The following is a 27,324-nucleotide window of genomic DNA, read 5'->3' as shown; positions in this document are numbered from 1 at the left end:
TGGGTCCCATTTATTTAACGTTTGAGGTGTAATGTATAGCCTGTGTATCCAGTTATATTGTATCATACGTAACCTCGTATTTATTGTATTTCTCATCGTTCCAGAGCATAACTTCTCCCATGTTTCCTTTTTTATCTTTATATTTAAATCTTGTTCCCATTTTTGTTTAGTTTTACCATTTGTTTCCTCATTCTCCTTTTCTTGCAGTTTAATATACATATTTGTTATAAATCTTTTGATTATCATTGTATCTGTAATCACATATTCAAAGTTACTTCCCTCTGGCAAACTCAAACTGCTTCCTAATTTATCCTTCAAGTAGGATCTCAATTGGTAATATGCCAGTGCTGTATCTTGAGTTATATTGTATTTATCTTTCATTTGTTCAAAGGATAAGAATCTAATTCCTGAAAAACAATTTTCTATTCTTTTAATCCCTTTTTTCTCCCATTCTCTAAAGGAAAGGTTATCTATTGTAAAAGGGAGTAACTTGTTTTGCATCAATATTAGTTTTGGTAATTGATAATTTGTTTTATTTCTTTCTACATGAATCTTCTTCCAAATATTGAGTAGATGATGTAATACTGGAGAACTTCTATGTTGTACCATTTTTTCATCCCATTTATATAATATGTGTTCAGGTATCTTTTCCCCTATTTTATCTAATTCTAATCTAGTCCAATCTGGCTTTTCCCTTGTTTGATAAAAATCTGATAGGTATCTTAATTGTGCGGCTCTATAATAATTTTTAAAGTTTGGCAGTTGTAAGCCTCCTTGTTTATACCATTCTGTTAATTTATCTAGTGCTATCCTCGGTTTCCCCCCTTTCCATAAAAATTTCCTTATTATTTTCTTTAACTCCTTGAAGAATTTCTCTGTCAATTGTATTGGCAATGCCTGAAATAGGTATAATATCCTTGGAAAAATGTTCATTTTAATACAGTTTATCCTTCCTATTAGTGTTAGTGGTAAATCTTTCCAATGCTCTAAATCGTCCTGTAATTTTTTCATTAGTGGATAATAATTGAGTTTATATAGTTGGCCGAGATTTTTATTTATTTGTACACCTAGGTATCTTATTGCTTGCATTTGCCATCTAAATGGTGATTCCTTCTTAAATTTTGAGAAATCCGCATTATTCATAGGCATTGGTTCACTTTTATTTACGTTGATCTTGTAACCCGACACTTCTCCATATTCCTTCAATTTCTTATATAATTCTTTTATTGATAGTTCTGGTTCTGTTAAGTATACTATAACATCATCCGCAAATAAAATGATTTTATATTCCTTGTCTTTTATTTTTATCCCTTTTATATTATTTTCTGTTCTTATCAATTCTGCTAGTGGTTCTATAGCTAACGCAAACAATAAAGGTGATAGTGGGCATCCCTGCCGTGTTGACCTGCTTAAGTTAAATTGCTTTGATACATGTCCATTTACTGTCACTTTCGCTAATGGTCCCTTATATAATGCTTTAATCCAATTAATATACTTCTCCGGTAAACTGAATTTTTGCAATACTTTGAACAAATAATTCCATTCTACTCTGTCAAAGGCCTTCTCTGCGTCTAAAGCAACTGCTACTGTTGGTGCTTTATTCCCTTCTACTGCATGAATTAAGTTAATAAATTTACAAATATTGTCTGTTGTGCGTCTTTTTTTGATAAATCCAGTTTGGTCTAGATTTACCATTTTTGGTACATACTCTGCTAATAGTTTAGCTATTATCTTATAATCTGTGTTAAGTAAAGATATTGGTCTATATGACGCTGGTGTGAGTGGATCTTTCCCTTGCTTTAGTATTACTGTAATTATTGCTGTTTTACATGAATCTGGTAAGCTTTGTGTTTTATCAATCTGGTTGATTACTTCCAGGAGGGGCGGAATTAATAAGTCTTTAAATGTTTTATAGAATTCTATTGGGAATCCAACCTCTCCTGGTGTCTTATTATTTGGTAATTTTTTTATTATCTCTTGTATTTGTACAATTCCAAATGGCTCTGTTAATTTATTTTGTTCCTCTATTTGTAGTTTTGGTAGTTCAATTTTAGTTAGAAATTCATCTATTTTCCCTTCTTTCCCTTCGTTTTCAGTTCGGTATAATTGTTCATAGAATTCTCTGAAGTTTTCCTTAATTTCTTTTGGATTATATGTAATTTGTTTGTCTTTTTTCCTTGATGCCAATACCATTTTCTTAGCTTGTTCTGTCTTAAGCTGCCATGCTAGGATTTTGTACGTTTTTTCACCTAGTTCATAATATTTCTGTTTTGTCTTCATTATATTCTTCTCTACCTTATGTGTTTGTAGTGTTTCATATTTTATTTTTTTATCCGCCAATTCTCTTCTTTTAGTTGTATCTTCCTTCATTGCGAATTCTTTTTCTATATTTACTATTTCCCTTTCCAACTGCTCTGTTTCCTGATTATAGTCCTTTTTCATCTTGGTTACATAACTTATTATTTGCCCTCTAATGAATGCTTTCATTGCATCCCATAGTATAAACTTATCTTTCACTGATTTCGTATTTATTTCAAAATACATTTTAATTTGTCTTTCAATAAATTCTCTAAAATTCTGCCTTTTAAGTAACATGGGGTTTAATCTCCATCTATACATTCTTGGAGGGATGTCCTCTAACTTTACTGTCAATATTAAGGGTGAATGGTCCGATAGTATTCTAGCTTTATATTCTGTTTTTCTTACTCTATCTTGCATACGAGCTGATAACAAAAATAGGTCTATTCTTGAGTATGTTTTATGTCTAGCTGAGTAATATGAATATTCCTTTTCCTTTGGGTGTTGTTTCCTCCAAATATCCAAAAGTTGCATTTCTTCCATCGATTTAATTATAAATTTGGTTACTTTGTTCTTTCTGTTAATTTTTTTCCCAGTTTTGTCCATATTTGAATCCAAATTCAGGTTGAAATCCCCTCCTATTAATATGTTCCCTTGCGTATCTGCTATCTTCAAAAAGATATCTTGCATAAACTTTTGATCTTCTTCGTTAGGTGAATATACATTGAGTAGATTCCAAAACTCCGAATATATCTGACATTTTATCATTACATATCTCCCTGCTGGATCTATTATTTCCTCTTCTATTTTAAATGGCACATTTTTACTAATTAATATAGCTACTCCTCTTGCTTTTGAATTATACGATGCTGCTGTTACGTGTCCTACCCAATCTCTCTTTAATTTCTTGTGCTCCAATTCAGTTAAATGTGTTTCTTGCACAAATGCTATATCAATTTTTTTCTTTTTTCAGTAAATTTAGCAGTTTCTTCCTTTTAATTTGGTTATGTATTCCATTAATATTTAAAGTCATATAGTTCAACGTAGCCATTTTATACTTTGTTTATCTTCCCTTTCCGTTTCTCCATCATTACCTTTCCTTCTTATCCATTTCTGTTTTCTTGTTTTGAACCCTTTATAAGACAACATTCCTAAAACATCAAACATTTTCCTTATTCTCCTATTTAAAACTTCTTTTGCCCCAATCTCCCCTTCCCCTCCTGAGTTGTCCTTTATCCCTTGTCGGACAACCACATCTCCCCTCTCTATTTGGATTTGCGAATTCACTCGCAAGTGTCAGCTGATTCTGCAGTGACCGTAACTCCTCCCCACCCAGCCCCCCCCCCCCCAGAACAAATAACTACACTTTTCATATGTAACAAAGGTCACTCTTTTAATTCCCTCCTTATTCCCTCTATTCCATTTCCTTCCCTTATTAATTCTTGTCTATACTCTGTATATTTTCCTCTAAATACGGATACATTCATGTATGCACACTATACATATACCTCTTTACCCACATACATATAAATCGTGGTCATTTTTACTCTTATTACATGTCTTCATCTCTCTGTTTGTTTTGTAGTTGTTCTGCAAATTTCCTTGCTTCCTCTGGATCCGAGAATAGTTTTTTTCCATAAGATCGTTTTCGCTGTATTGAACTCCTTCCTCTTCTTCAGGAGTTCAAAACTTATGTGTCTTTTTAGTTCGCAGTCTTTTGTACTCTCGTTACACGTCTTCATCTCTCAGTCTATTTTGTAATTGTTCTGCAAATTTTCGTGCTTCCTCTGGATCCGAGAATAGTCTGTTTTGCTGTCCTGGAATAAATATTTTCAATACTGCTGGATGCTTTAGTATAAATTTATACCTTTTCTTCCATAAAATCGCCTTTGCTGTATTGAACTCCTTTCTCTTCTTCAGGAGTTCAAAAGTTATATCTGGATAAATGAAGATTTTTCGCCCTTTGTACTCCAGTGGCTTGTTGTCCTCTCTTACTTTTTCCATTGTTTTCTCCAGTACCTTTTCTCTTGTAGTATATCTTAGGAATTTTACTAAAATAGATCTTGGCTTTTGTTGTGGTTGTGGTTTAAAGGCCAATGCTCTATGTGCCCTTTCTATTTCCATTTCTTGCTGTAGTTCTGGACATCCTAGGATCCTAGGGATCCAATCTTTTATAAACTCTCTCATATTCTTGCCTTCTTCATCTTCCTTAAGGCCCACTATCTTTATGTTATTTCTTCTGTTATATTTTTCCATTATATCTATTTTCTGAGCTAACAGCTCTTGTGTCTCTTTAACTTTTTTATTAGATTCCTCTAATTTCTTTTTTAAGTCCTCTACCTCCATTTCTACTGCTGCCTCTCGTTCTTCCACTTTGTCCATTCTTTTTCCCATTTCTGATAAGGTCATATCTATTTTATTCATTTTCTCTTCTGTATTGTTTATTCTTCTTCTTAAATCATTAAATTCTTGTGCTTGCCATTCTTTAAATGACTCCATGTATTCTTTAATAAGAGAAAGTATATCCTTTGTCTTGCCTTTCCCTTCTTCTATTTCACTGTACTCTTCCTCTTCTTCTTCCTCTGGGTTGGCCATCTGTTGTTTCTTTGTTGTCCTTTTCTTCTCTTCTTTCTTGTTTTCGTTGTCTTCTATGTTCTCCTCTTGCTGCAGCTGTTCTGCAGCTGTCATTGCCGGCTGTGGAGATCGACTCCCCAGCTGGTCACCCCTCCCGTCGGTGTGTTTTTGCATGCACATCGCGCATGCGTGAGGAGTCGCGCATGCGCAGTTGCGCACTTTTACTCGACTCAGCGAGCCATTTTTGTAGTCCACTTTCTACCGACCTGAGGGAGCGGGTTTCTCTCTCCACCGCGGGCCTCTTCGAGCAGGTAAGGCCTTCTCCTTCTTCTTCCGTTGTCTTCTCTTCCTCTCTTCTTACCGTTGGTTTCGATTTTTCTTCTTTCGTCGCCATCTTTCCACCTTTATACTCACTTTACTTTAATTTTTATTTTTGTGCCTTTGTGTTTTCCTTTGATTTTTCCGACTTTTCTGGAGAGGGCTGGAGTTCACCATCCGGCCACTACTCCATCACGTGACTCCCATCCCTGGCTCTGCTTGATGAGTTATCTTCGGGTCTAACTGCCGGTTGGACTTGTCAGGGTCACAATGTAGCATACGCGCTTTGACAAGTATGGAAGGAAGATGAAGACACACACACGAGGAGTCAAAATCAAAGACTGCTTTATTGCACTGGCGCTGACGTCAGGGCCCCGCATCATCAGAACGCCAACCTCGGGTTGGTCGGTGATCCCCGTCTTCACCTGAGACAACGGCCGGTGTCATCCCTGGGTCCTCAGGGTCTCCACATTTGTCAGCCATTTTGCAGTGTGGTTTGTGTCTCCTTGCGTAGGCCGTTAAAGACTATTCAACCACATGCCAAATCTCCTCAGACTTCTTGGAAAGTCGAAGTATTTCTGTGTGTTCTTAGTTGCTCCAGCAGAGAGCCTCCGATATATTGATTCCCATGAATTTGAATGAACCTCTGTCCTATCAAGGGGCCTTTCCCTCACTCAAGGGACTTAACCCTCCCTTCTTCTCTCCTCAAAATGTCTCTAATGTGTACATATTTGTGCCTTGTCTTCCCCCTAGGATATCAAGTAAATACCCCTTTCTCTTTCCATATGCGAGATATCTCTGACACATTCCTCTTTTTTAATCTCAACAGCACTCCCTCTTTCCACATCAGGTATATCGCCTTCGTCCGCCAAGGTGGCAACTGCGCCTGCGCAGCTCTGAACGGAGTCGGTCGCCTGACGTCTGCTGGAGGACTGAGTCTTGCGCCACGCGTCCGGTGAGTGGCTTGGTTTTCGGTTCCTTTCCGGCGGATCCCGGCAAACTAACCCCACGGTGTCAAAATGTACGATCCAGATGAGGGCGAGGGTGAGTGTTGTATTTGATCTTTTCATCTCCATGAAGTGTTGTGGTAAAGAAAAATGGCGCAATAACTGGCGCTCCAGAATGGGTGAGCAGCCCAGGCGAGGCTAGGCCTCAGTCCCTGCGGAGAAGACAGGACGGAGTGTTGGCGCTATCAGTGAAAATTAGGATGTAAACACAAGTTGGGAGGTCCCGGTTTAACTGTTCACCGACTTAGAGAAACAAAGCATTTTCTAAAGCGAAGGATTATAATACACAAAATTTAACGGGATCCAAAGCGTTTACAATTACTGATGTACATTCGAAGTAATATGCAGGAATAGTCTGTCAATTTGCAAACAAGCTATTACAAATAACATTATTATGATTACAGTTAACATTCGGTGGGTGATCTAAACTTCTTCAAAATAGCTTTGCGTTTTGGACCTGAATGTAGTGGCTGGAACGTCAGCCGAGATTTTCATAGGTGAGAGTTGAGCCAGGGTCTTTTGAAACGGAGTTAACAATGTTACCAGTTGTCAACAAATTTGAATTATTTTTATGATGATTTAGATCCGTCATGTGATTTGTAGAATAAAGTCTCATTGCCTCTTGAAAATAACTGAGGCAGGAAATCAGAAGTAAAGGCAGACTATGCTGAAAATACTTAGTCGCATTAGGGGACATAGTCTCGGAATTTGGGGCAGGAGATTTAGTACAGAGGGCAGGAATTTGGGGCAGGAGATTTGGTACACTGCTGTTCCCAGAGAGAAGTGAATCTGGAATTTTCTGCCCAAGTAAACAGTAAAGATTGCCTAATTAAGTATATTTAAGAATGAGTAAGATAGTTTTTGAATAGTAGGGGGAATTAAACGTAATGGAGAAAAGGCAGGTAAATTGAGTTGAGTCCATGGCCAGATCTGCCTTATTGAATGGCAAAGCAGGCTAGATGGCTTATTCGTTCTCCTATTTCTTGTGTAGGTCAGTCAGCATCTACCACTGGAAAGAAACAGTTAGTGTTTCAGGTCCAGGACCCTTCAGACCACACTTGGCGAACACCCAGCTATAGGAAAGATGTCATAAAAACATAGAAAAATAGGTGCAAGATTAGGCCATTTGACCCTTCAAGCCTACATGGCCATTCAATATGATCATGGCTGATCAATGCCCAGTTCCTGCCTTCTCCCCGTACCCCTTGATCCCCTTAGCCACAAAGGCCAAATCTAACCTATTCTTAAATATTAACAAGGAACCGACTTCAACTACTACCTGTGGCAAATAATTCCACAGATCCACCACCCACTGAGAGAATAAATTTTTCCTCATCTCAGTCCTAAAAAACATCCACCTTATCCTTAAACTGTGACCCCTGGTTCTGGTTTTTCCCAGCATTGGAAACAACCTACTTAAATCTAGTCTATCAAAACCCTTAAGAATTTTATATGTTTCTATAAGATCCCCCTCTCAATCTTCTAAATTCCAGAGAATACACGCCTAGTCTATCCAACCTTTCTTCATATGCAAGTCCTTCCATCCCTGGTATCAGTCTAGAGAATATTCTCTGCACCCCCTCCATAGCGAGGACGTCCTTCCTCAGATGAGGAGATCAAAACTGCATGCGGTACTCCAGATGTGGTCTCACCAAGGCCTTGTACAGCTGTAGGGGGATCTCTACCACTGAATTCAATCCTCTCGCTATGAACACCAATATAGCATTCGCCCTCCTCACTGCCTGCTGCACCTGCTTGCCAACTTTCAATGACTGATGCACAACAACACCCAAGACTCTCTGCATCTCCCCTTTTCCTGAACAGATACCATTTAGAATGGGGTCCTCTTTTCTGTTCTTATCTCCAAAGTGGATAACCTCGCATTTATCCATATTATATTGCACTGACCATATCTTGGCCCAGTTGCCTATCTTGTCCAAATCACTCTGCACCCTCCTCGCATCTTAAACACAGCCAACCCCGCTACCCAACTTCTTGTTGTCTGCAAATTTCGAGATACTGCTATCTATTCCCACATCTAAGTCGTTGATATATATTGTAAACAACTGTGGAGCCCTGCGGTACCCCACTAGTCACTGGCTGCCATTCCAAAAAGGACCCCTACTCTTTGCCTCCTGCCCATCAATCAGTGCTCTATCCACCTATCATACTTCCTATACCATGTTTTTTAAGTTTGTAAGCTAGTCTTCTGTGTGGAACCTTATCAAATGCCTTACTAAAGTACAGATATACCACATCCACTGATTCCCCCCATCCACTCTACTGGTTTCTTCTTCAAAAAACTCTACTAGATTCGTCAGACATGATTTTCCCTTCACAAAACCGTGCTGACTTTGTCCGATGATACCACTACTCCAAATGTACTGTGATTGCATCTTTAATAGCTGATTCTAGCACCTTCCCTACAACTGTGTCAATGAATAGGGTGCAGAAAAAATTTGAGTCATCAGGATTGGTGGGCTTGAATTATGAGAAGCAGAATAAACAGGGACTTTTTTCCCTGGAGAGGAGCCTCTGAGATATAGAAAATCATGAGGGAGGGGGAGAGTGGTCATTGTTTTTTTTTCCCGAGGTAGGGGAGTTGAAAATTAGAGGGCACCCTTTTTCATAGAGATAAGTATGTGGAAAAAGTTGCCAGAGAAAATAGCAGATGCAGATACAATTGCAACAATTAAAATACATTTAGACAGGTTCGTAGATAGGAAAGTCTTGGAGGAATATGAGTAAAATGTAGGTAACTCGAACTAGCTTCAGTCTTGGTCAGTATGGACAAATTGGACCAAATGACTTTTTTGTGCTGTAGAACTATGGCTGTATGCTGACGAAGAGTCCTTGACTTTTTCTCTTTCCACTTGACTGGCTGAGTGTTTCTAGCATTGTCATCTTTTTATATTGATTGCAAGTTTAAAAACAGTAACTGTTTAACTTTAGTTAACTGTGGTTTGATATTTCTAGCATAAAATACCAGAGGTTTGAGCATATAATGAAAGGAAAATAAGTTAACGATTTGAAGTCAAGAAAAATTTGATCTTATGAAATAAGGATAAGATTTGAAACTCATCCATTAAAAATCCAATAAATTGTAGCATTTATTAGTGGTTCCTTCTTCTATTCACTAAGTTCTTTGTTATGTTTTAATTGTGTTCCCCATTTCTCATTTTCTCTCGAATATTTGTTTCCTGTGTTAGAACTTTACAGATATTCATTATGGTAGCAGTTTTTTTATTTGAACAAATATACATGATGAAGTTTATCACCTTAGCTGCAATGCTTTACTCCCTTTGATGTCTTGTACTCACAACTGAATACGTGGACTTTTCCCACTATATCGCATCTTAATACAGGTGATATTTCGAAGAGAAGATTTAGCTCTATGTTCTGTACTACTGAAAACTGGATCAAGGATATGCATTCACAATATAGGAACTGGTATATTGATTCATAATATAGGTTTAGTGCATTTTATCATAATACATAAAATAACAGACACCACATATTCTTGACATGTTCTATAAGATAGCATGAGATCAAATATACTGATCTTGGAATTAATACCTGGACTGAAGACTGATCCATTTATGATCTCTATTTATTAGAAAAACACTCGTTCATTATCTAAATCATTCTCTGATTTTATTTCTTCATTTTAAACATATTTCTCCCACTCCCATTTCTTACTATTCTATCTCACATAATTAACAAAATGTGATGCTGACCCATATGGCTACCTAAGAAATTGTGCCAGTCATTGATTTGTGGTTTCTAACTTTTGTGTATTTCACTTTTAATAACTTGAGTGCTTTAAAACATAGTGCTGAATAACTTTTGGTGTTGATAGACAAAGATTCCTCTAATCTCACTGATTGTTTCTATTTGATTCTTAGATACACAATATGATGAGGATGATGATGAAATCACTCCTGATTTGTGGCAGGAGGCATGTTGGATTGTCATCAGGTAAAGATGGTCCCATGAATTTGGATCAGAAGAAACAAATATAAGACAAATGTATTATTAAAAATAATTAACTGTCAACATATTTCTCACAATTTCTGAAACTTTAAACATCCTTTAGCAGAATGGATTTGCACTGAATCTTTAACTACTTGAACTAATCATTTCAGATGCAATTTGTAGTTGATTCATTTAAACAGCTTGTGGAGTGATGAGATTGACAATGAGATTGATGTCACTAACTTGTGGCTAAACTAACACATGGTGAAGGATGTAATAGTAGAGTCTCAAGCAAATTCAGTCTCCCAAGAAGTAAAAAGTAAATTTAGGCATAACTGCTTATTTGCACTTCCAAAAAAAAAACCAAAATATTGAGAGTGCTGGGTCAAGAATAAATATCGAAAATGCTAGAAATACTGAATAGGTTGAGCAGCATTTGTGAAATAAAATTGATGTTTCAGAATTTTAACCTTTTTAATACTATTTTCTGTTTTAATGTAGCCATTAGTGTAGTCTCTTCTGCACTCTACTTCCAATTAGACAAGGTCAGCTTTACTGTAGTTTAATATATTGAAATTCATGCTAACATGCTTGTCAGAAATCCTACTTTATCAAGACACATTACCTTTGAGTTTGGATTGTCAGAACCATAGAACTTTCCAGCACAGAAACAGGCTCTAAGGCCCTTTTAGCCTGTGCCAATTTTTCTGCCTAGTCCCATTGATCTGCACCCAGTCCAATCCTCTCCATACCCCTCTTATCCATGTATCTGTCCAAGTTCTTAAATGTTAAATTTGAGCTTCACCACTTCAGCTAGTAGCTCATTCCAAACTCACACCACTCTCTGTGAAGAAGTTCTCCCTAATGCTCCCAAACTTTTCCCCTATTACCCTTAACCCATGTCCTCTTGTTTGTATTTGTATCTATCTACCTTATGTGGAAAAAGCCTTACCTACGTTTACTGTCTATCCCCCTCATAATTTTAAATATCTGTATCAAATCTCCTCTCATTCTTCTACACTCCAGGGGAAAAAAAGTGTTAACATGTTTAACCTTTCCCTGCAACTCAGTTCCTGAAGTCCAGGCAATATCCTAGTAAATCTTCTTTGCACCCATTTAATCTTATTGATATCCTTCCTGTAGTTAGGTGACCAAAACTGCACTCAATACTCCAAATTTGGCCACACCAATGTCTTGTGCAACTTTACTATAACATCCCAACCCCTATACTTTGATTTATGAAGGCCAATATGCCAAAATCTGTTTTCAATCCTATCTACCAGTGATGCCATTTTCAGGGAATTATGTATCTGTATTTTCAGATCCCTCTGTTCCAAGGTTCCTCGGTGCCCTACCATTTACTGTGTATGGCCTTCCTTGGTGTGTCCTTCCAAAATGCAACATCTGCCATTTTGCTTTCCACAACACCTCCAAGCTTTTTGTCCTCTACAAACTTGCTGATCCAATTTACCACATTATCATCCAGATCATTGATTGAGATGAAAATCTGAGGCACACCATTAATCACAGGCCTCCAGTCTGAGAAGCATTCATCCACCACCATTCTGGCTTCTCCTGTATAGCCAATGTCAAATCTAGTTCACTACTTCACCAAGAATGCCTAGCGCCTGAACCCTCCTGACTAACCTCCCATGTGGGACCTTGTTAAAGGCCTTACTAAACTCCACGTAGACAACATCTACAGTCTTTCCTTCATCAAGTTTCCTAATAACTTTCTTGAAAAACTAATTAGATTGTTAAACTTAACCTATCATTCACAAAGCCAAATTGACTATCCCTAATCAGTCTTTGACTTTCCTAAAACTTGTATATCCTATCTCTTAGAACACCTTTCAGTAATTTACCTACTGCTAATGTCAGGCACACTGGCCCATAATTTCCAGGGTTGCTTTTGTAACTTTTTTTAAAGAAATGCAACAACGTGAGTCACCCTCCAATCCTGTGGAACCACACCCATGGCTAAGGGCATTTTAAATATTTCAGCTAGAACTCTTGCAAATTTCTACACTTGCCTCCCTCAAGGCCTTGGAGATTTATCCATCCTTAATTGCTTTAAGACAGCAGTTCCATGACCTTTCTGCTTGTTTTCCTAACTTCCCTTGATTCTGTGCCACTTACTTGAGTAAATACTGATGCAAAAAAGCATTTAAGATTTCCCCCATCTCTTAAGTCTCCATACATAACCAGCCACTCAGACTTTCAAGGGGACCAATTTTGTCCCTTACCATCCTTTTGCTCTTAATATACCTGTGGAAACTTTTAGGATTTTCCTTCACATTGTTTGCCAAAGCAGCCTTGTATCTTTTAGCCTTCCTAATTTCTTTCTTGAGGTTTTTCTTGCTTTTTTTGAACAACTCAAGGACCTCATTTGCTCCATGTTGCCTATACCTGCTATACACCTCTCACTTCTTCCGAACCAGATCCCCGATATCCCTTCAAAATCTAAAGGTCCCTATACCTACTAACTTTGCCTTTAATCCTGACAGGAACATGCAAACTCTGTACTCTCAAAATTTCTCCTTTGAAGGCCTTCCACTTACCAAGCACATCCTTGCCAGAAAACAACTTATTCCAATCCACGCATTCTAGATACGTTCTCATTGCCTCAAAATTGGCCTTTCTCCAATTTAGAATCTAAACCCCAGGATCAAATTATCCTTCTTATTTAACTTAAAACTAATGGCATTATGATCATTGCACCCAAAATATTCCCCTGCACATATTTCTGTCACCTGTCCTGTCTCATTTCCTAATAGGAGATCCTGTATTCCACTCTCTAGTTGGTTCCTCTATGTATTGATTTAGAAAACTTTCCTGAACACATTCAACAAATTTCAAGTCATCCAGCCTTTTCCCAGTCAATATGTGGAAAATTAAAATTTTCTACTATCACAAACTTGTGTTTACTGCAGCTGCCTGCTATTCCTCCACAGATTTTCCCCTTCAATTCTCGTTGACGATAAGAACACATGAAATAGGAGCAAAAGTGGGCCATCTGGCCTGTCAAGCCTGCTCTACTATTCAATGTGATCAATTCTGATCTGATGATGGGCTCATCTCCACCTATCTGCCTTCTCCCATATCCTTTAATTCCCTTGTTATGTATAAATCTATCCAACCTTTCCTTAAATATATTTACTGAGGTCGCCTCCACTGCTTCAATGGGCAGCAAATTCTACAGATTCACCATGCTCTGAATAAAGCAATTCCATCTCATCTCCATCTTAAATTTACTACCCTGAATCTTGGGGCTATGTCCCCTTAATTCTGGTTCTCCCCTACCAATGGAAACAACTTGACTACCTCAATCTTACTATGCATTTCATAATTTTGTATCTGTAAGATCCCTCTCATTCTTCTAAATTCCAGTGAATACAGTCCCAAATGGCTCAATATCTCCTTATAGGCCAACCCCTTCATCCCTGGAATCAACTGGGTGAACCTCCTCTGTACTGTCTCCAAAGCCAGGACATCCTTCCTCAAATAAAGAGATCAGAATTACACGCTCCTAAATTCAATCCCTCTAGCAAAGAAGGCCAACATCCCATTTACCTTCTTGATAGCCTGCTGCACCTGCAAACCAATATGCGATTCATGAACAAGCACTCCCAAGTCCTTCTGCACATCAGCATGCTGTTATCACTTGCCATCGAAATAATATTCTGATATTCCATTCTTGCTTCCAAAGTGGATAACCTCACACTTACCAACATTGTACTCCATCCAAATCCTTGCACACTCACTTAACCTATCTATATCTCTCTGCAGACTCTCCGTATCCTTTGTTCAATTTGCTTTCCCATTCAATTTAGTGTCATCAGCAAACTTTGATACACAGCACTCTGTCCCCTCTTCCAGATAGTTTATGTATACTGTGAACTTATCCCTGTGGCACCCCGTTCACCACCGATTGCCAACCAGAAAAACACTCCTGTACCCCAACTCTCTGCTTTCTATTGGTTGACCAATTCTCTATGCTAATGCATTACCCCCAATTCCATGTATCTTTATCTTCTATACAAATCTTTTGTTCAGCACCTTATCGAACACCACCTGAAAATCCAGGTAAACAACATCCATCTGCTGCCCTCTATCTATTGCGCTCATTATATCCTCAAATAACTCCAGAAAATTTGTCAAACAGGACCTGCCTTTGTTGAATCTATCCTGCGTCTGCCTGATGGATCCTTTTCACTCCAGGTGCCTCACTATTTCTTCTTTAATGATAGTTTCAAGCATTTTCCCATCTACAGATGTTAATCTAACTGCTCTTTAGTTCCTTGTCTTTTGCCTACATCCTTTTTTAAATAGGATCTTCCAATCTACTGGGACCTGTCCAGAGAATTTTGGCAAATTGTCACCAAAGCTTTGACTATAACTTCTACCATTTCTTTTAGTACCCTGAGATTCATTCCATTAGGACAAGGGGATTTGTCTATTTTTAGACCCTCATGTTTTCTCAGTACTACCTCTTTAGTGATAGCTATACCATCCCTGTCCTCACCTCCCATCCCATCCATAACATCAGTCTTTGGCTTGTTTGATGTCTCCTTCACCATGAATACTGACACAAAATAGTAATTTAAAGCCTCAGCCATTTCCTCAAAACCCAATATCAATTCTCCCATCTCATTTTCCAAAGGTCGAACTTAGCCACCCTATTGCCCATAATATAATTTATTCTCTGTTTTTATATTTTGTGTTAAATCTTTTCTCATGGTCTTCCTTCCCTTACTTTATTGCTTGCTTCATGGTCCTTTGTTGCTTCTTAAATGTTTCTCAATCTTCTGGTTTCCCACTGGTCTTGGCAGCTTTGAATGTATGAGCTTTTAGTTTGATGCCTTCCTTTATATTCTTAGTTATCTAAGGCCAGCTGCCACCCACCCTTACTATCCTTACTTTTAAATAGAATATACTGTACTTTGGTTAAAGACTGTGAACAATTTCTATGAAAGCCCTCTGCTGTTCCTCAACCATCCTTCCATATAGCCCACATTCCAAATCTACACTGACCAACTTCTCCCTCATTCCCTTGTAGTTTCCTTTGTTTAGGCATAACACATTCATCATAGTGTGATCACTCTTTATAAGAGGATCCCTAACTACAAGATCGCTAATTTAGCCTTTCTCATTTCACAAGACCAGATTCAAGAAAGCAAATCCCCTTGCAGGTTCAGTGACGTCCTATATGTGTTCTATGACGTTCTCAAGGTTGCCTTGACCAACTGATTCACCAATCTCTATTCATGTTAAAGTACCCCATGATAACTGGTGTTCGTGTTGTAGTGAAACTGCCGTTTTCCGTTACACAGAACTGGTTCAGTTAACTCTATATTAGATACCAAGTTAACCTGGGAGAACTCTTCCTGCTTTCAGCTTCGAAAGCAGTCTCCTGGGGTCCCCTCAAAGGGATGTATCCACTTTTATACACTCAGGTAAACAAGTTGGATTAAAAGATTACATCATGATTCCACTTCTAAGGTAGGTAACACCCCTTGTTTGCCCCCCCCATATCAAGGTTGAATAATATATTGCTTCAGAACACTGAGTTACTATTATTCCACATTCAGCAAAAACACACACCCTTTATCTTCACTGTCTCCATTCCAAGGACATCTGCTGGTGCCTTCTGAAGTCATATCACTCTGTAACACACTCACAGTGCACCCTTAATCTTTCAAGCATCAGGCTTCCATTTTGAGTTTTAATTCACTTTAATACTTCTAAATTATTTTAATATTCATTTTAATACCACATTCCATCCTTGCATGCTTCCAGTATTTCTTGGTTTATTGCCTGTGCCACTGTAATGTTACTATTGGGTGGCCTGTAGACAACTCCCACTCACTTTTTATTCCCCCTTTACTGTTCCTATTCTCTGCCCAAATGGACTCAACATTTTGTTCCTTAGATCTTACATCATCTTTCACTTTTGTCCTGATCTCATCCTTAGCTAAGAGCACTACTCCACCTCCCTTACCTTCCTGTCCTTCCTTATTACCTGATAACCTTGGATATTAAATTCCCAATCCTCTCTATGCTGCAACCACGGTTCTGTAATGGCCACTAAATCATACCCCCTTGTACTGATTTGTGCTATAAGTTCACTGACCTTGTTTCAAATACAACAGACATTCAGATGAAGACCCTTATATCCACTGTGCTTTTAAAATCGAGTAAATCTTTGCCTCTTTTGCACGACTTTTATCCCCTCTATTCGTTTCCTTTTTAACTTTTGCATTTACTTTTTCCAGAATTTAATTTTATCCTTCCTTCTTCAATCTGTTAAACACCACCCCCCTCCCCCCCCCCCCCCCCACTATTTAGTTTAAAGCCCTGTCCATAGTCCTAGTTAGGCAATTCTTCAAGATCCACGACCCATCATGGTTCAGATAGAGGCCATCCCTTCTGAATAGTTTCTTCCTTCCCCAATACAGGTGCCAATGACCCATGCATTGGAACTCACCTCCCACACCAATCCTTGAGCCACACATTTGACTTTCTAATTTTCTGGATCCTGTGCCAATTTGCACATGGCTCAGGTAGTAATCCAGAGATTAGCACCTTTTTGGTTCTGCTTTGTAATTATGTCCTTAGCTCTTCAAATTCCTGTAGCAAAACCTCTTTCCTCATTGTACATACATTGTTGGTATCCACATGGACCCAACAACAGCATCTTTCCCCTCCCATTGCAAATTATTCTGCAGGTCATGTAAGACCTGAACTCGGCAGCAGGTAGACAACACCGCTTTCAGTTTGCTCTTTCTCTCTGACAGAGAACTGTGTATTCCCTTAACTATTTATTCCCAATTACCTCTGATTTGTCTTCTCTTCACCAAAGCCCCCCGCCCTCCACCTTTGAATGGCTTCCTGAACCACAGTACCACAGTCAGGTTGCTTATCCTTCCTACACTCCCCACTCTTGTTTACACAACGAGCAAGAATCTTGGACTTGTGAGACAAGATCAAGGGCTGATGTTCTTCCTGCACTGTCTCTTGGATCCCACTATTGCCTCACTTAGTCATGCCCTCTTGTCCCTGACCACAGGCGGAATTTGAGACAGCTATTCTAATGGATGTGACTGCCTCCTAAAACAGTGTCCAGGTATCTCTCCCTACCTGATGTGTCAGATTTCAAGTCATCAATTTTGAGCCTGAATTCTTCCACAACCAACTCTTGCTGCAGATATAGTCATTATGAACCACAACAGGGTCTACCTGCTCCTACATCATTCAGCTACAACACATCACCTGATCCTGCATGCCTATTCTATTTAAATACCTCTAATTGACTTTTATATAACCATTGTACAAAAAGAAAACTTTTTGTCCTCCTCACCAAAGCCGCAAAGTCCCACTCCTTTCCTGAGCCACTCACACACTGGTTGCTTTACTTAAGCTTCCCCTCTTTTTATTAGCTACAACAAATAAGCCAGTTGAAAGAGCGCCTACCTTTCCCGGTGCTTTTTAAAGCCTTCTGAGCTACTTTTTTAAGCATCCTGCAAACAAAGTTCAGCTCCTGTCACTCACCACTCATCAACTATTGTACAAGCCTAAGAGTGTGGTCACACCTTTTCCATTTCCTCAGCACCACTGATCTGTCCTGCCTGAGCACAGCTGTGATATGTTCCCTGATGAGCAATGCCACTCCTCCCCCTTTCATTCCGCCCCCCACCCCTTCCCAATCCCGGTTCTACCACATCTGAAACAACAGAAGCCCGGAACATCGAGCTGCCAGTCCTGCCCCATCTCTTCTAAGTTTCACTAATGGCCAAGATGTCATAATTCCACTTGCCAATCTAAGCTCATTTGCCTTTCCTACAATACTTCTTCCATTGAAATAGTTCCACCACCTGCAGCCCTTTGACTTCTAATTTTACAAGCATTTTTCACATCCTCTTTTCCCTCTTCCGTATCTGTTACTATGTCATGTGGTTCTCATCCCCCTGCAAATCAAGTTTAAGCCCCCACCTCCCCGGAGCAGCACTAACAAACCTTCCTGCAAAAGCTTTGCATTATAGCATTGACAGTTTTGTGTTAAGTTGCCTTGAGATCTTGGGGCACACTTAGTTGGAGAAAGTCCTGGTAAAATTCGACAACTGTGGAGTGCTGGACATTTGTGGTGTAGAAAGTGAGGAGAATGCATGTTGTATGAAGGAAGATCACAGACATCACTGAATGGGGGAAGAGGAAGAGCAATAACCTAACATCTTTTTTGTTTCCCCAAAATCCATGTCATTTTTTGGGACTTCATTATACAGCCCATAAATGGACTTTGACTATTTGGAGATTTTAAAAATAGGAAATAATTTGAGAAAGGTGTTTAAAACTGTAAAATATTTTGGCCAATTATTTGACCACTAAGTGAGGACCAAATGAATTGGTTCTTTGGAGTTTACTTGTCCTTCAATTACCTTGAATATTTGTTTTTCAGCTCCTATTTTGATGAGAAAGGCTTGGTTCGTCAGCAATTGGATTCATTTGATGAATTCATACAGATGTCAGTGCAGAGAATTGTGGAAGATGCTCCTCCAATAGATCTCCAAGCTGAAGCTCAACATACAAGTGGAGAAGTGGAAGAACCGGTAAAAATCTCCCATCTATTTCACTGGAACAGAATTTTTTTTTTGCCATTGAATTATATGGTTTACTTTTCTTTCTTTATTCCAGCCCAGGTTCTTATTAAAATTTGAACAGATTTATTTATCCAAGCCAACTCATTGGGAAAGGGATGGGGCACCATCACCAATGATGCCAAATGAAGCTAGACTGAGAAACCTCACGTAAGTTTTCTTGAAAGGATTGAGGAGCTAAAGTCTATTTTGTTTCAGTTTTCTAGAGGAAAGTCAGTGTTTCCTATGTTGCATTTTATTTTACAGATATTCAGCTCCTCTCTATGTTGATATAACAAAGACAGTGATAAAGGAGGGAGAGGAGCAGATGCAAACACAACATCAGAAGACTTTTATAGGAAAAATTCCTATAATGCTTCGGTCCACATATTGTCTTCTTAGTGGTTTGACAGATCGTGATCTCTGTGAGCTCAATGAATGTCCACTGGACCCTGGTGGTTATTTCATCATTAATGGATCAGAAAAGGTACTGAAGATCCCATGAGCCCTAAATATTTAGAGATCAGAAATCATGTCAAAATTGGTTTTGACTTGTTTTCAGACATTCAGACTAGTTTATTTTGTCAGGTTAATATCGACATGAGTCCTTATTAGAAAGCTAATCACAGTGTTTTTCAAGATTTATTTTTCTTGTAATGAATGTGAAGCTCTTATGATTATTGAGTAATCATTTATTCCTTGTAATACAAATTGAGGATCATGAAATAGAGATATCTGATTAATATTATTCATGAGATTTTCCTTTTAAATTTATATGCAGCACGGTAACAGGCTATTTCAGTCCACGAGCCTGTTCCACCCAATTACACCTAATTTAACTACAACCCCCAGTAGGATGAAGCTAGATCCTCTGGGGGTGGGGGGGAACCCATGTAGACACGGGGAAAATGTACAAATTCCTTACAGACAGCGCAGGATTCAAATCCTGATTACTGACGATGTAACAGCGTTGCGTTAACCACGATACTAACCGTGCTGCATTGTTGCTGGTTGTGTTCCCTTCAACGTAACTTGCATTAAACAAACTTGTAGGTTTGTGAGCACTCTGTTCATTGCTAATAACATCATCAGTATAACAGGCAAAAGTCCCAAAGGATGCTATGATGTGCTCCCTCTTTATTGCAGCCAGTGATGTATCCCTATATTAATTTTTGACGATTTGTATATTATTATCTCATCAGTCAGTGGTTCTACAACCTGGCATGTGCAAGCCACTTCTATTTGAATTTATTCACTTTTTGCTCTGGCAGTGTCTAAATATGCATTGCATTTTTAATGCCATGGGCCTATTGAAATACTCTATTTCACTTAAATTCTGAGTATATAATTATGTGCCAGTAATGTTGTTAAAAGTTAATTAATGAGTAATTGGAGAAGGTTCAGAGTGACAGAATTCACTTTTTTTAGGAAAAGCATCAATTTATTAAAGCTGGTCAGTGAGGCTTTTTGCAGGTAAGTCCTGTCTCAAATTTGCTCGAGTTTTTTGAGGAAGTGATGAAGATTGATGAGGGTAGAGCAGTGTGTGTTGTCTACGTGAACTTGAGTAAAACATTCACCAAGATCCTTCATGGTGGGCTGGTCCAGAAGATAGTCACATGATGTCCATGGTGAGTTGGTAAGTTGGATACAAAATTCAGTTGATCATAGAGGAGTGGGTAGCGATGGAGAGATTACTTGACTGGTCTATGACCATGATGTTGTCCACACTTGGACAAGATGAAAATGTGAAATCCTAGAATGCAGAGACTTAAGATGAGCTTTGTGTGAGACGTTTTTTTTAACTCTGTGGTAGTTGTGTAGAACATGGTGCCAGGGGAAGTGGTAGAAACAGATAGAATAGCAACACTCAAGAGGCATTTGAAACACATGAACTAGCAAGATATAGTGGGATAAACAGTTGCAAGATCAGCCCTGTGGTCAGCACAAACATGGTGGGATGATCCTGTTTCTGTGCTGTAATCTTATGTTATACCTTGATATTTTTCTAGGTTCTGATTGCACAAGAAAAGATGGCAACAAACACAGTGTATGTGTTTGCAAAGAAAGACTCCAAATATGCATACACAGGAGAGTGTCGGTCCTGTCTGGAAAATTCATCTCGTCCCACAAGTACCATATGGGTCAGCATGTTAGCAAGAGGAGGACAAGTAGGATTTCCTTTTTATGTATTTTTAATTTGTGCAATGATCTTGGATATGAGAATGTTGGTTGACTTCTTGGACTTTCAGCAACTATTATTTAATATTTGTTGTGTCTGCATGTTGTTACTTGCCTCTGACTTTAATTCTATCTTTGTTTTCTCTTCAGGGTGTAAGAAAAAGTGCAATAGGCCAGAGAATAGTTGCCACTCTACCATATATCAGACAAGAAGTTCCTATAATTATTGTGTTTCGAGCTTTGGGATTTGTATCTGATAGAGACATTCTGGAACACATTATTTATGATTTTGATGACCCAGAAATGATGGAAATGGTGAGTTTTAATTTAATGAGAATTCTATTTTTTTTAAACTAGATTCTTTCGCATTTCATTTTAATGTTCTGCTTTGGAGGTTGTTCTTGTTCCCCCCCCCCCCCCCCCCTCCGCAATTCGAGTCCAGATTGTGGTACCACATTTTCATCCATTGCTAATTTTGATATTTACATTATGTTAGCTGGATTATTGATGAATGACACTTTGATTCCTTTCCTCCAATCTTGTATTTATTGACAGAATTAACTCTGTAAATCCTCCTTTGACACTTTTGCATTCAAGTACTTTGCTTGAAGGAGGCCATTTGACCCAGACCAATCCCATTACTCTTACTTCCCTGTAACCATGTTTTCTCATGTACCCATTAGCTCCTCTGATTTTTTTTTTGCCACTTACATAACAAGAAGTAATTTACATGAGCCAATTAACCTACCAGCACATCTTTAGGATTTGAGAAGAAACTGGAGTACATATGGAAAAAAATGAATAAAGTACCCTTCCTCTTCTCCTTTGAAAACCAGACATTCAAATTTGCAATTGCATCATCTTTTTATTTTCTGTCACGAGTCTTCAGGATTCATTCATACAAACAATGATCATTGGGAGGAACTCAGCAGATCAGGCAGGATCCATGGACAGAAATAGCCACAGCGATTTGGGTTGGGACCATTTTTGAGACATATCCATCTTTGCCTTTGTGTGTCATTAAAATCTCTATATTTTCTCCAACTTGGAATGATCATATTTTTGCACTCAAGTCAGAGGTGCAGACATTTGCACAACCTGGCTTCTGATTCTCCATCACCTTCAATTTAAAGTTCTCTTTGTTTTAATTTGCTTCATGGCTTCACCCACCTACATCTGTAATTTGTAGTAGGAGTAAAACTCTTCAAAGAATTCTTGGTATTTCTATCCTATGTTTGTGCTTTTCAGTTGGCTTCCATGTATTCAGTCATTTTGTATCCACTTATGGAATTTGATCACTGAATCTATCCTTGCTCGACTCTTCCCAAATCACCCCATTTTGTCCTCCTGGCACTTTTTTTAATGCATCTCAGATATTGTTGATTTTTCAATGAAGCACGCAAATGCAATTTGTTGTTGTTGAATCGTGCAGGGTGTACACTTTTAAGTTATTTTTCCATGCACGTTCCACATTTTGTGACGTGCACAGTTGCTAGATTTTGTTTTTTAACTCATTTCTCAAAAAAGTAAAGTTAATAAAAAAATTAAATTACTGAAGAAATCATTTGTTATCGCTATGAACCACTGGTCAGACATCATAAATACTTTAACATTTTTCATGTTAAATTTCCTTCAACAATGAAATGTTAAGAGTGAAAGCAGGTTCAGTTGTAGTTCCAATAAATAGATATACAAAGTTTTGTGTTCTTCTATTTGCCTACAGTAATAATACTGGAGTTTTATTTGCAGGTAAAACCTTCTCTGGATGAAGCATTTGTTATCCAAGAACAAAATGTTGCTTTAAATTTTATTGGTTCAAGAGGTGCAAAACCTGGTGTGACAAAAGAAAAAAGAATTAAATATGCAAAAGAAATTTTACAGAAAGAAGTTCTGCCACATGTTGGAGTTAGTGATTTTTGTGAAACCAAAAAAGCTTATTTCTTGGGGTATGTTTATTATGCACTTCTGAGAATTGGTGTAAATATTTTAAAATGTTTTAGATTTTATGGAAGAGTGTCTGGCTCAAAAGCATTATTCAATCATATTATTCATAGAGAATTAGTGGTTTCTAAGGACCTGCAGTTAGCAGATGAGTTGCAACCGATATCTGGTAAGTCAACGGAGAAGGTGCATTAGTAGAGTGGTGTTACGTGGTTTGGTTTTTATATTAATTTTTTGGGATGAAGACATTGTAACAAAGGCCACCATTTATTCCCCATTCCTAATCCATATCAGCATCACTAGATGCAGTAAGTAACATTTACAGATTCATAGGTGAAGTGTTGCTTTACTTGGATGGACTGTTTGGGGTCCCAAATAGTGGTGAGGGAGATGGTGTAAATGAAAGTCCAGCGCTTCTTATGGTCATAGAGATAGGTACCAAGGGGACAATTGGTGAGAAGGGATGAAGGAGTTGTAGAGGGTAATGCCTCTGAAATCAGGGAAGGGAAGATGGGTCTGGTGGTGGGATCTTGTTGTAAGGGGCAGAAAATGCTATGTGGATGCTGAGGTTGATGGGTTGGAAGCACTAGGGGAACCCTGTTCTTGTTGCATCTAGGGTTGGGGGGGTGGGGAGATGATGGAGACAGGACATATTTAGAGGAGAAGCAGGAGTGGCCTAAATTAATGATATCAGTGGGGAAGCCACATTTGTGAATAAGAACATCTGTGATGTACTGGAGTGGAAAGCCTTATCCTGGGAGCAGATGTAGTGGAGACAAGAATTGAGGGAATGGAATAGAATCCTTACAGGGACAGAGTGGGAAGAGTTGCAGTCAAGTCAGCTGGGAGTTAGTGGGTTTATAAAGGATGTCTGCAGATAGTTTTTCTCCTGAAATGGAGACGGGGAGATGAAGAAAGAGGAGAGAGTTAACCAGAGATGCTTTGTTGAGCACCTTCACTCTGTCTGCTGCAACAGCAAGGACCTTCCGCTGGCCAACTACTTCAATTCGGCACCACAAGCCCGCAGACATGTTGCTCTGTGACCTCGTACTCCAAGTTGAGGCCACCGAATAATTGGAGGAACAACCCTTGTATTCCATCTCAGCAGTCTCCAACCAGACAGCATTGACATTGACTTCCAATTTCCATTCATCCCCCCGGTATCTCTCTTCTTCATCCGTCTGTCTCTACCCCTTCCCTTCCTTCTCCAATCAGAGAGCTATCTTTCTTTTCCCTAGGCCTTCTCACTCCATCACTTCTCAGCTTTCTCTTCTACTCTCCCATATGTATTACCTATTGGCCTTTTTATTTAGGTGTCTGTCTGATTTATGGCACTCTTGAAGAAGAGCTCAACCCCAAAACACCCAATGCCTTTTACTTTCTATGGATGCTACGTGACCCGATGAGTTTCTCCAGCACTTTTGTATACTCCACTAGACACCAGCACCTGCAGATATTCCTGTTTACCTACTTTTTTGTTGCATAATTTGTATACATTTTGCTTTGTAAAAGTGATATTCCATTTACATATTAACGTATCTTGCATTTGTGTGTCAGGCTATTGTTTGTGAATTAATAATTTGGAGTGTTAGAATTTTAAAACTAATAGAAGTTTTCTTTGATGTAGTTACATGGTGCATAGATTGCTATTGGCTGCTTTAGGCCGAAGAGAATTGGATGACAGAGATCACTATGGGAACAAAAGACTGGATCTAGCTGGACCATTGCTTGCTTTCCTTTTTAGAGGGTAAGGAAAGATTTGCAATAAAATGTAGCTCTATGAATTTTGTTTCATTCCTTTAAGACACACTTGGTGTCTTGTGTTTTTAACCTAATTATCCATGTTGCTGTTAAGAGGCATGGTGGAAGAAAAAGCAGAATTTACTTTAAATTACATTTCTTCTAACATGCCAAAAACTAGGTAAGTGGGAAAATGGTACAGAGGTGTAGATTAAAATCCAGAGTGTTTCTAAGTTTATTTAAAAGCTGGAGGCAAAGTATCAATTCAGAGCCAAAGTGAGCTTGTTTTAACTGCAGGCTAGCAGCTTGTTGGATGGTAACATTCATTAAGTTGATTCCTGGGGTCAACAGAGAAAGAAAAGTTAAGCAGTTTATATGAATACTAATGGAGATATCAAAGATTGCAAGGTGATTTACTGAAACTTAAGATTCAAAGTGGGATCAATGGGGTGGATATTGAGGGGATATAATCCCTAATGAGGACATCCTAAAGGAGGGAACAAAATTAAGAATAACTAGTCAATTGTTTAAGACAGATTAAGATTTTTTTTTCCCTAGGGTTATAAATGTTTGGAATTTTGTACCACTAGAGACCTTAGAAGTCAGATTTGGTAAATATATTCAAAGTGGGGGGGGGGGGGGTGGGGGTGGGATTGACATTTTAAACTAGGTAAGTGGGAAAATGGTACAGAGGTGTAGATTAAATTTTAGATCAGGCTTAAGGGGGCAATTGCTTTCCTTTGTTACTTGCATTATTCTGGCCCGCAAACTATTGTCAAATTATCCACCTCGTATTTTTTTTTTCATCTGCCATTGTTTGTGAGGATCAAGATATTAAGCTTTCTGTTAGTGGAAAAAAAAATAGAATTAGGATTGTAGAAATATTTGAATGACGTGCTGCTCTTGCAAGCAAATTAACAAGTTTCTTCAACTTGACAACCATCTCATTAAAACTGGAAGTGGACATGCCAACAAGAAGGGATAGTCCATGTTTAAGATTTCTAACCTTTTAACCATCTCCCAAAACAAACCCAAATGTTTGTGAGGGATTACAATTCTTCCTTTGTGTATAGCTGAAAGATGTGGGAGAGTTGATGAACTCTCGATGTAATAAATACTTCTGCAAGCAAATTAAACATCGGTTCAAATTATTGTCTTCAGAATGTTTAAAAACCTACTGAAAGAAGTCCGGATTTACTCTCAGAAGTTTATAGACAGAGGGAAAGATTTCAACTTGGAATTAGCAATCAAAACACGGATTATTTCTGATGGGCTGAAATATTCACTTGCAACAGGAAATTGGGGAGATCAGAAGAAAGCTCATCAAGCCAGAGCTGGTGTATCTCAGGTAAAATTCTTTCTTTGAACCAAACACCTGTTCTATATCAAGTATAATTATTCTTGAGATCATGTATTAAGGAGAAGTGAAATATTTGCTTCCTATGATGGTGAATTTGATGAGGATTGAGGTACTTTTTAGGAATGTTAATTATCAAGATATGACTACTTGTCCTTAGACCTGCATAGATATGATTCTTCAACTTTTTCTTCTCTGTCCTTGTGCACATTTATTTATTTAATATAGAGTTGTCCTCGTCAGGTGAGGGAAAAGCACCAAAAAAATTAATGGATGTTTAGTTCTGCCAATTGATGCAGAGTTTTGAAAATATGCCTTCTGTGGCAGTGGTGATGTTAATCATGCCGAAGTTTGCAGGCTAAATTGTGCGGCAGTGTAGTCTTCTCATGGAAGGACTAACCTAATGTGTCGACAAGCAATGTCCATCGGATTAGTCATATATGTACATTCCCCCAGACTTAACAAAAACACACTTCAATATGACTGTTTGTCTGTCAGCCATGGATATAAGCAGTCAAAATTGACTTAATCATTTATAAGACTTCACCAAAAAATTTTTTTCCTAACCTGCTCAAACTTTTACTCACTCCCACCCCAAATATTGGGCGGACCTAAAACCAGTAGTGATGCTCCTCATCCAAGCAATTTATAAGAAAATCCCAAGAGTGCTCCTTAAGGCATTGTGTTAAAATAATCTGTATATTTAAGAAATGAACACTTTCTAAAAGTACAGTAAATATATAACTGAAGTCAGAACAACATATTATGCGCAGATTTCTAGAATGCTATCTCAAATTGATTATTTGAATATTATCTCTAGGTGTTGAACCGTTTGACCTTTGCTTCAACCCTATCTCATCTTCGTCGGCTTAATTCTCCAATTGGAAGAGACGGAAAGTTAGCAAAACCTAGACAACTTCATAACACACTGTGGGGTATGATTTGCCCTGCTGAGACACCAGAGGTAAGTTTGATAATTTTTCTCATTAAGTTTGTACAACCAAAAAGTGGCTGGAAGGCACGAGTGAACAAATTAGGGACATCATTTAAATAAAACTGGCATAAATAAAAGTTATGAATTACAATACAATCCTCATTCCAGAGATGCAGTTAGAAAGATGGGATGATACATTTTCCAGCATCTTTAGTAGAAATACAAAAAAATCTGAAACAAACAACAATGAAAAGAATTTCAGTGAGGATGTTCTGTCAGTGGAAAGAAAGGAAGATGTATAGAACAGTCTGATAGAGTTGACTAATAGCAATGAAGTGATGTCCAATCCAAATTCCATGTAGTGCAAAA

At 38.3% G+C, this 27,324-nt stretch overlaps 1 protein-coding gene across 2 annotated transcripts in view; it reads left to right on the top strand.

Annotated features, from left to right (window-relative positions):
- Positions 1-6,040: 6,040 nt before the first annotated feature.
- Positions 6,041-27,324, top strand: part of polr2b (RNA polymerase II subunit B) — a 53,276-nt gene continuing 31,992 nt past the window's right edge. Inside the window, exons 1-11 of one of the 2 annotated variants that reach the window (XM_069925871.1) lie at positions 6,041-6,234; positions 10,103-10,175; positions 18,628-18,778; positions 18,864-18,976; positions 19,073-19,292; positions 20,815-20,973; positions 21,134-21,298; positions 22,733-22,929; positions 24,552-24,671; positions 25,826-26,012; positions 26,842-26,985. In XM_069925871.1, coding sequence (XP_069781972.1) covers positions 6,210-6,234; positions 10,103-10,175; positions 18,628-18,778; positions 18,864-18,976; positions 19,073-19,292; positions 20,815-20,973; positions 21,134-21,298; positions 22,733-22,929; positions 24,552-24,671; positions 25,826-26,012; positions 26,842-26,985 — 1,554 coding nt within the window. In that variant the 5' untranslated portion in view covers positions 6,041-6,209. The remainder of the gene's footprint in view (positions 6,235-10,102; positions 10,176-18,627; positions 18,779-18,863; positions 18,977-19,072; positions 19,293-20,814; positions 20,974-21,133; positions 21,299-22,732; positions 22,930-24,551; positions 24,672-25,825; positions 26,013-26,841; positions 26,986-27,324) is intronic. The other variant, XM_069925872.1, reaches the window with a different exon arrangement.

Source organism: Narcine bancroftii, chromosome 3 (assembly GCF_036971445.1).
Source record: "Narcine bancroftii isolate sNarBan1 chromosome 3, sNarBan1.hap1, whole genome shotgun sequence".
Lineage (NCBI taxonomy): Eukaryota > Metazoa > Chordata > Chondrichthyes > Torpediniformes > Narcinidae > Narcine > Narcine bancroftii.
The sequence above is the reverse complement of the archived record's forward strand: the minus strand, read 5'-3'. Positions and strand labels throughout refer to the sequence as shown.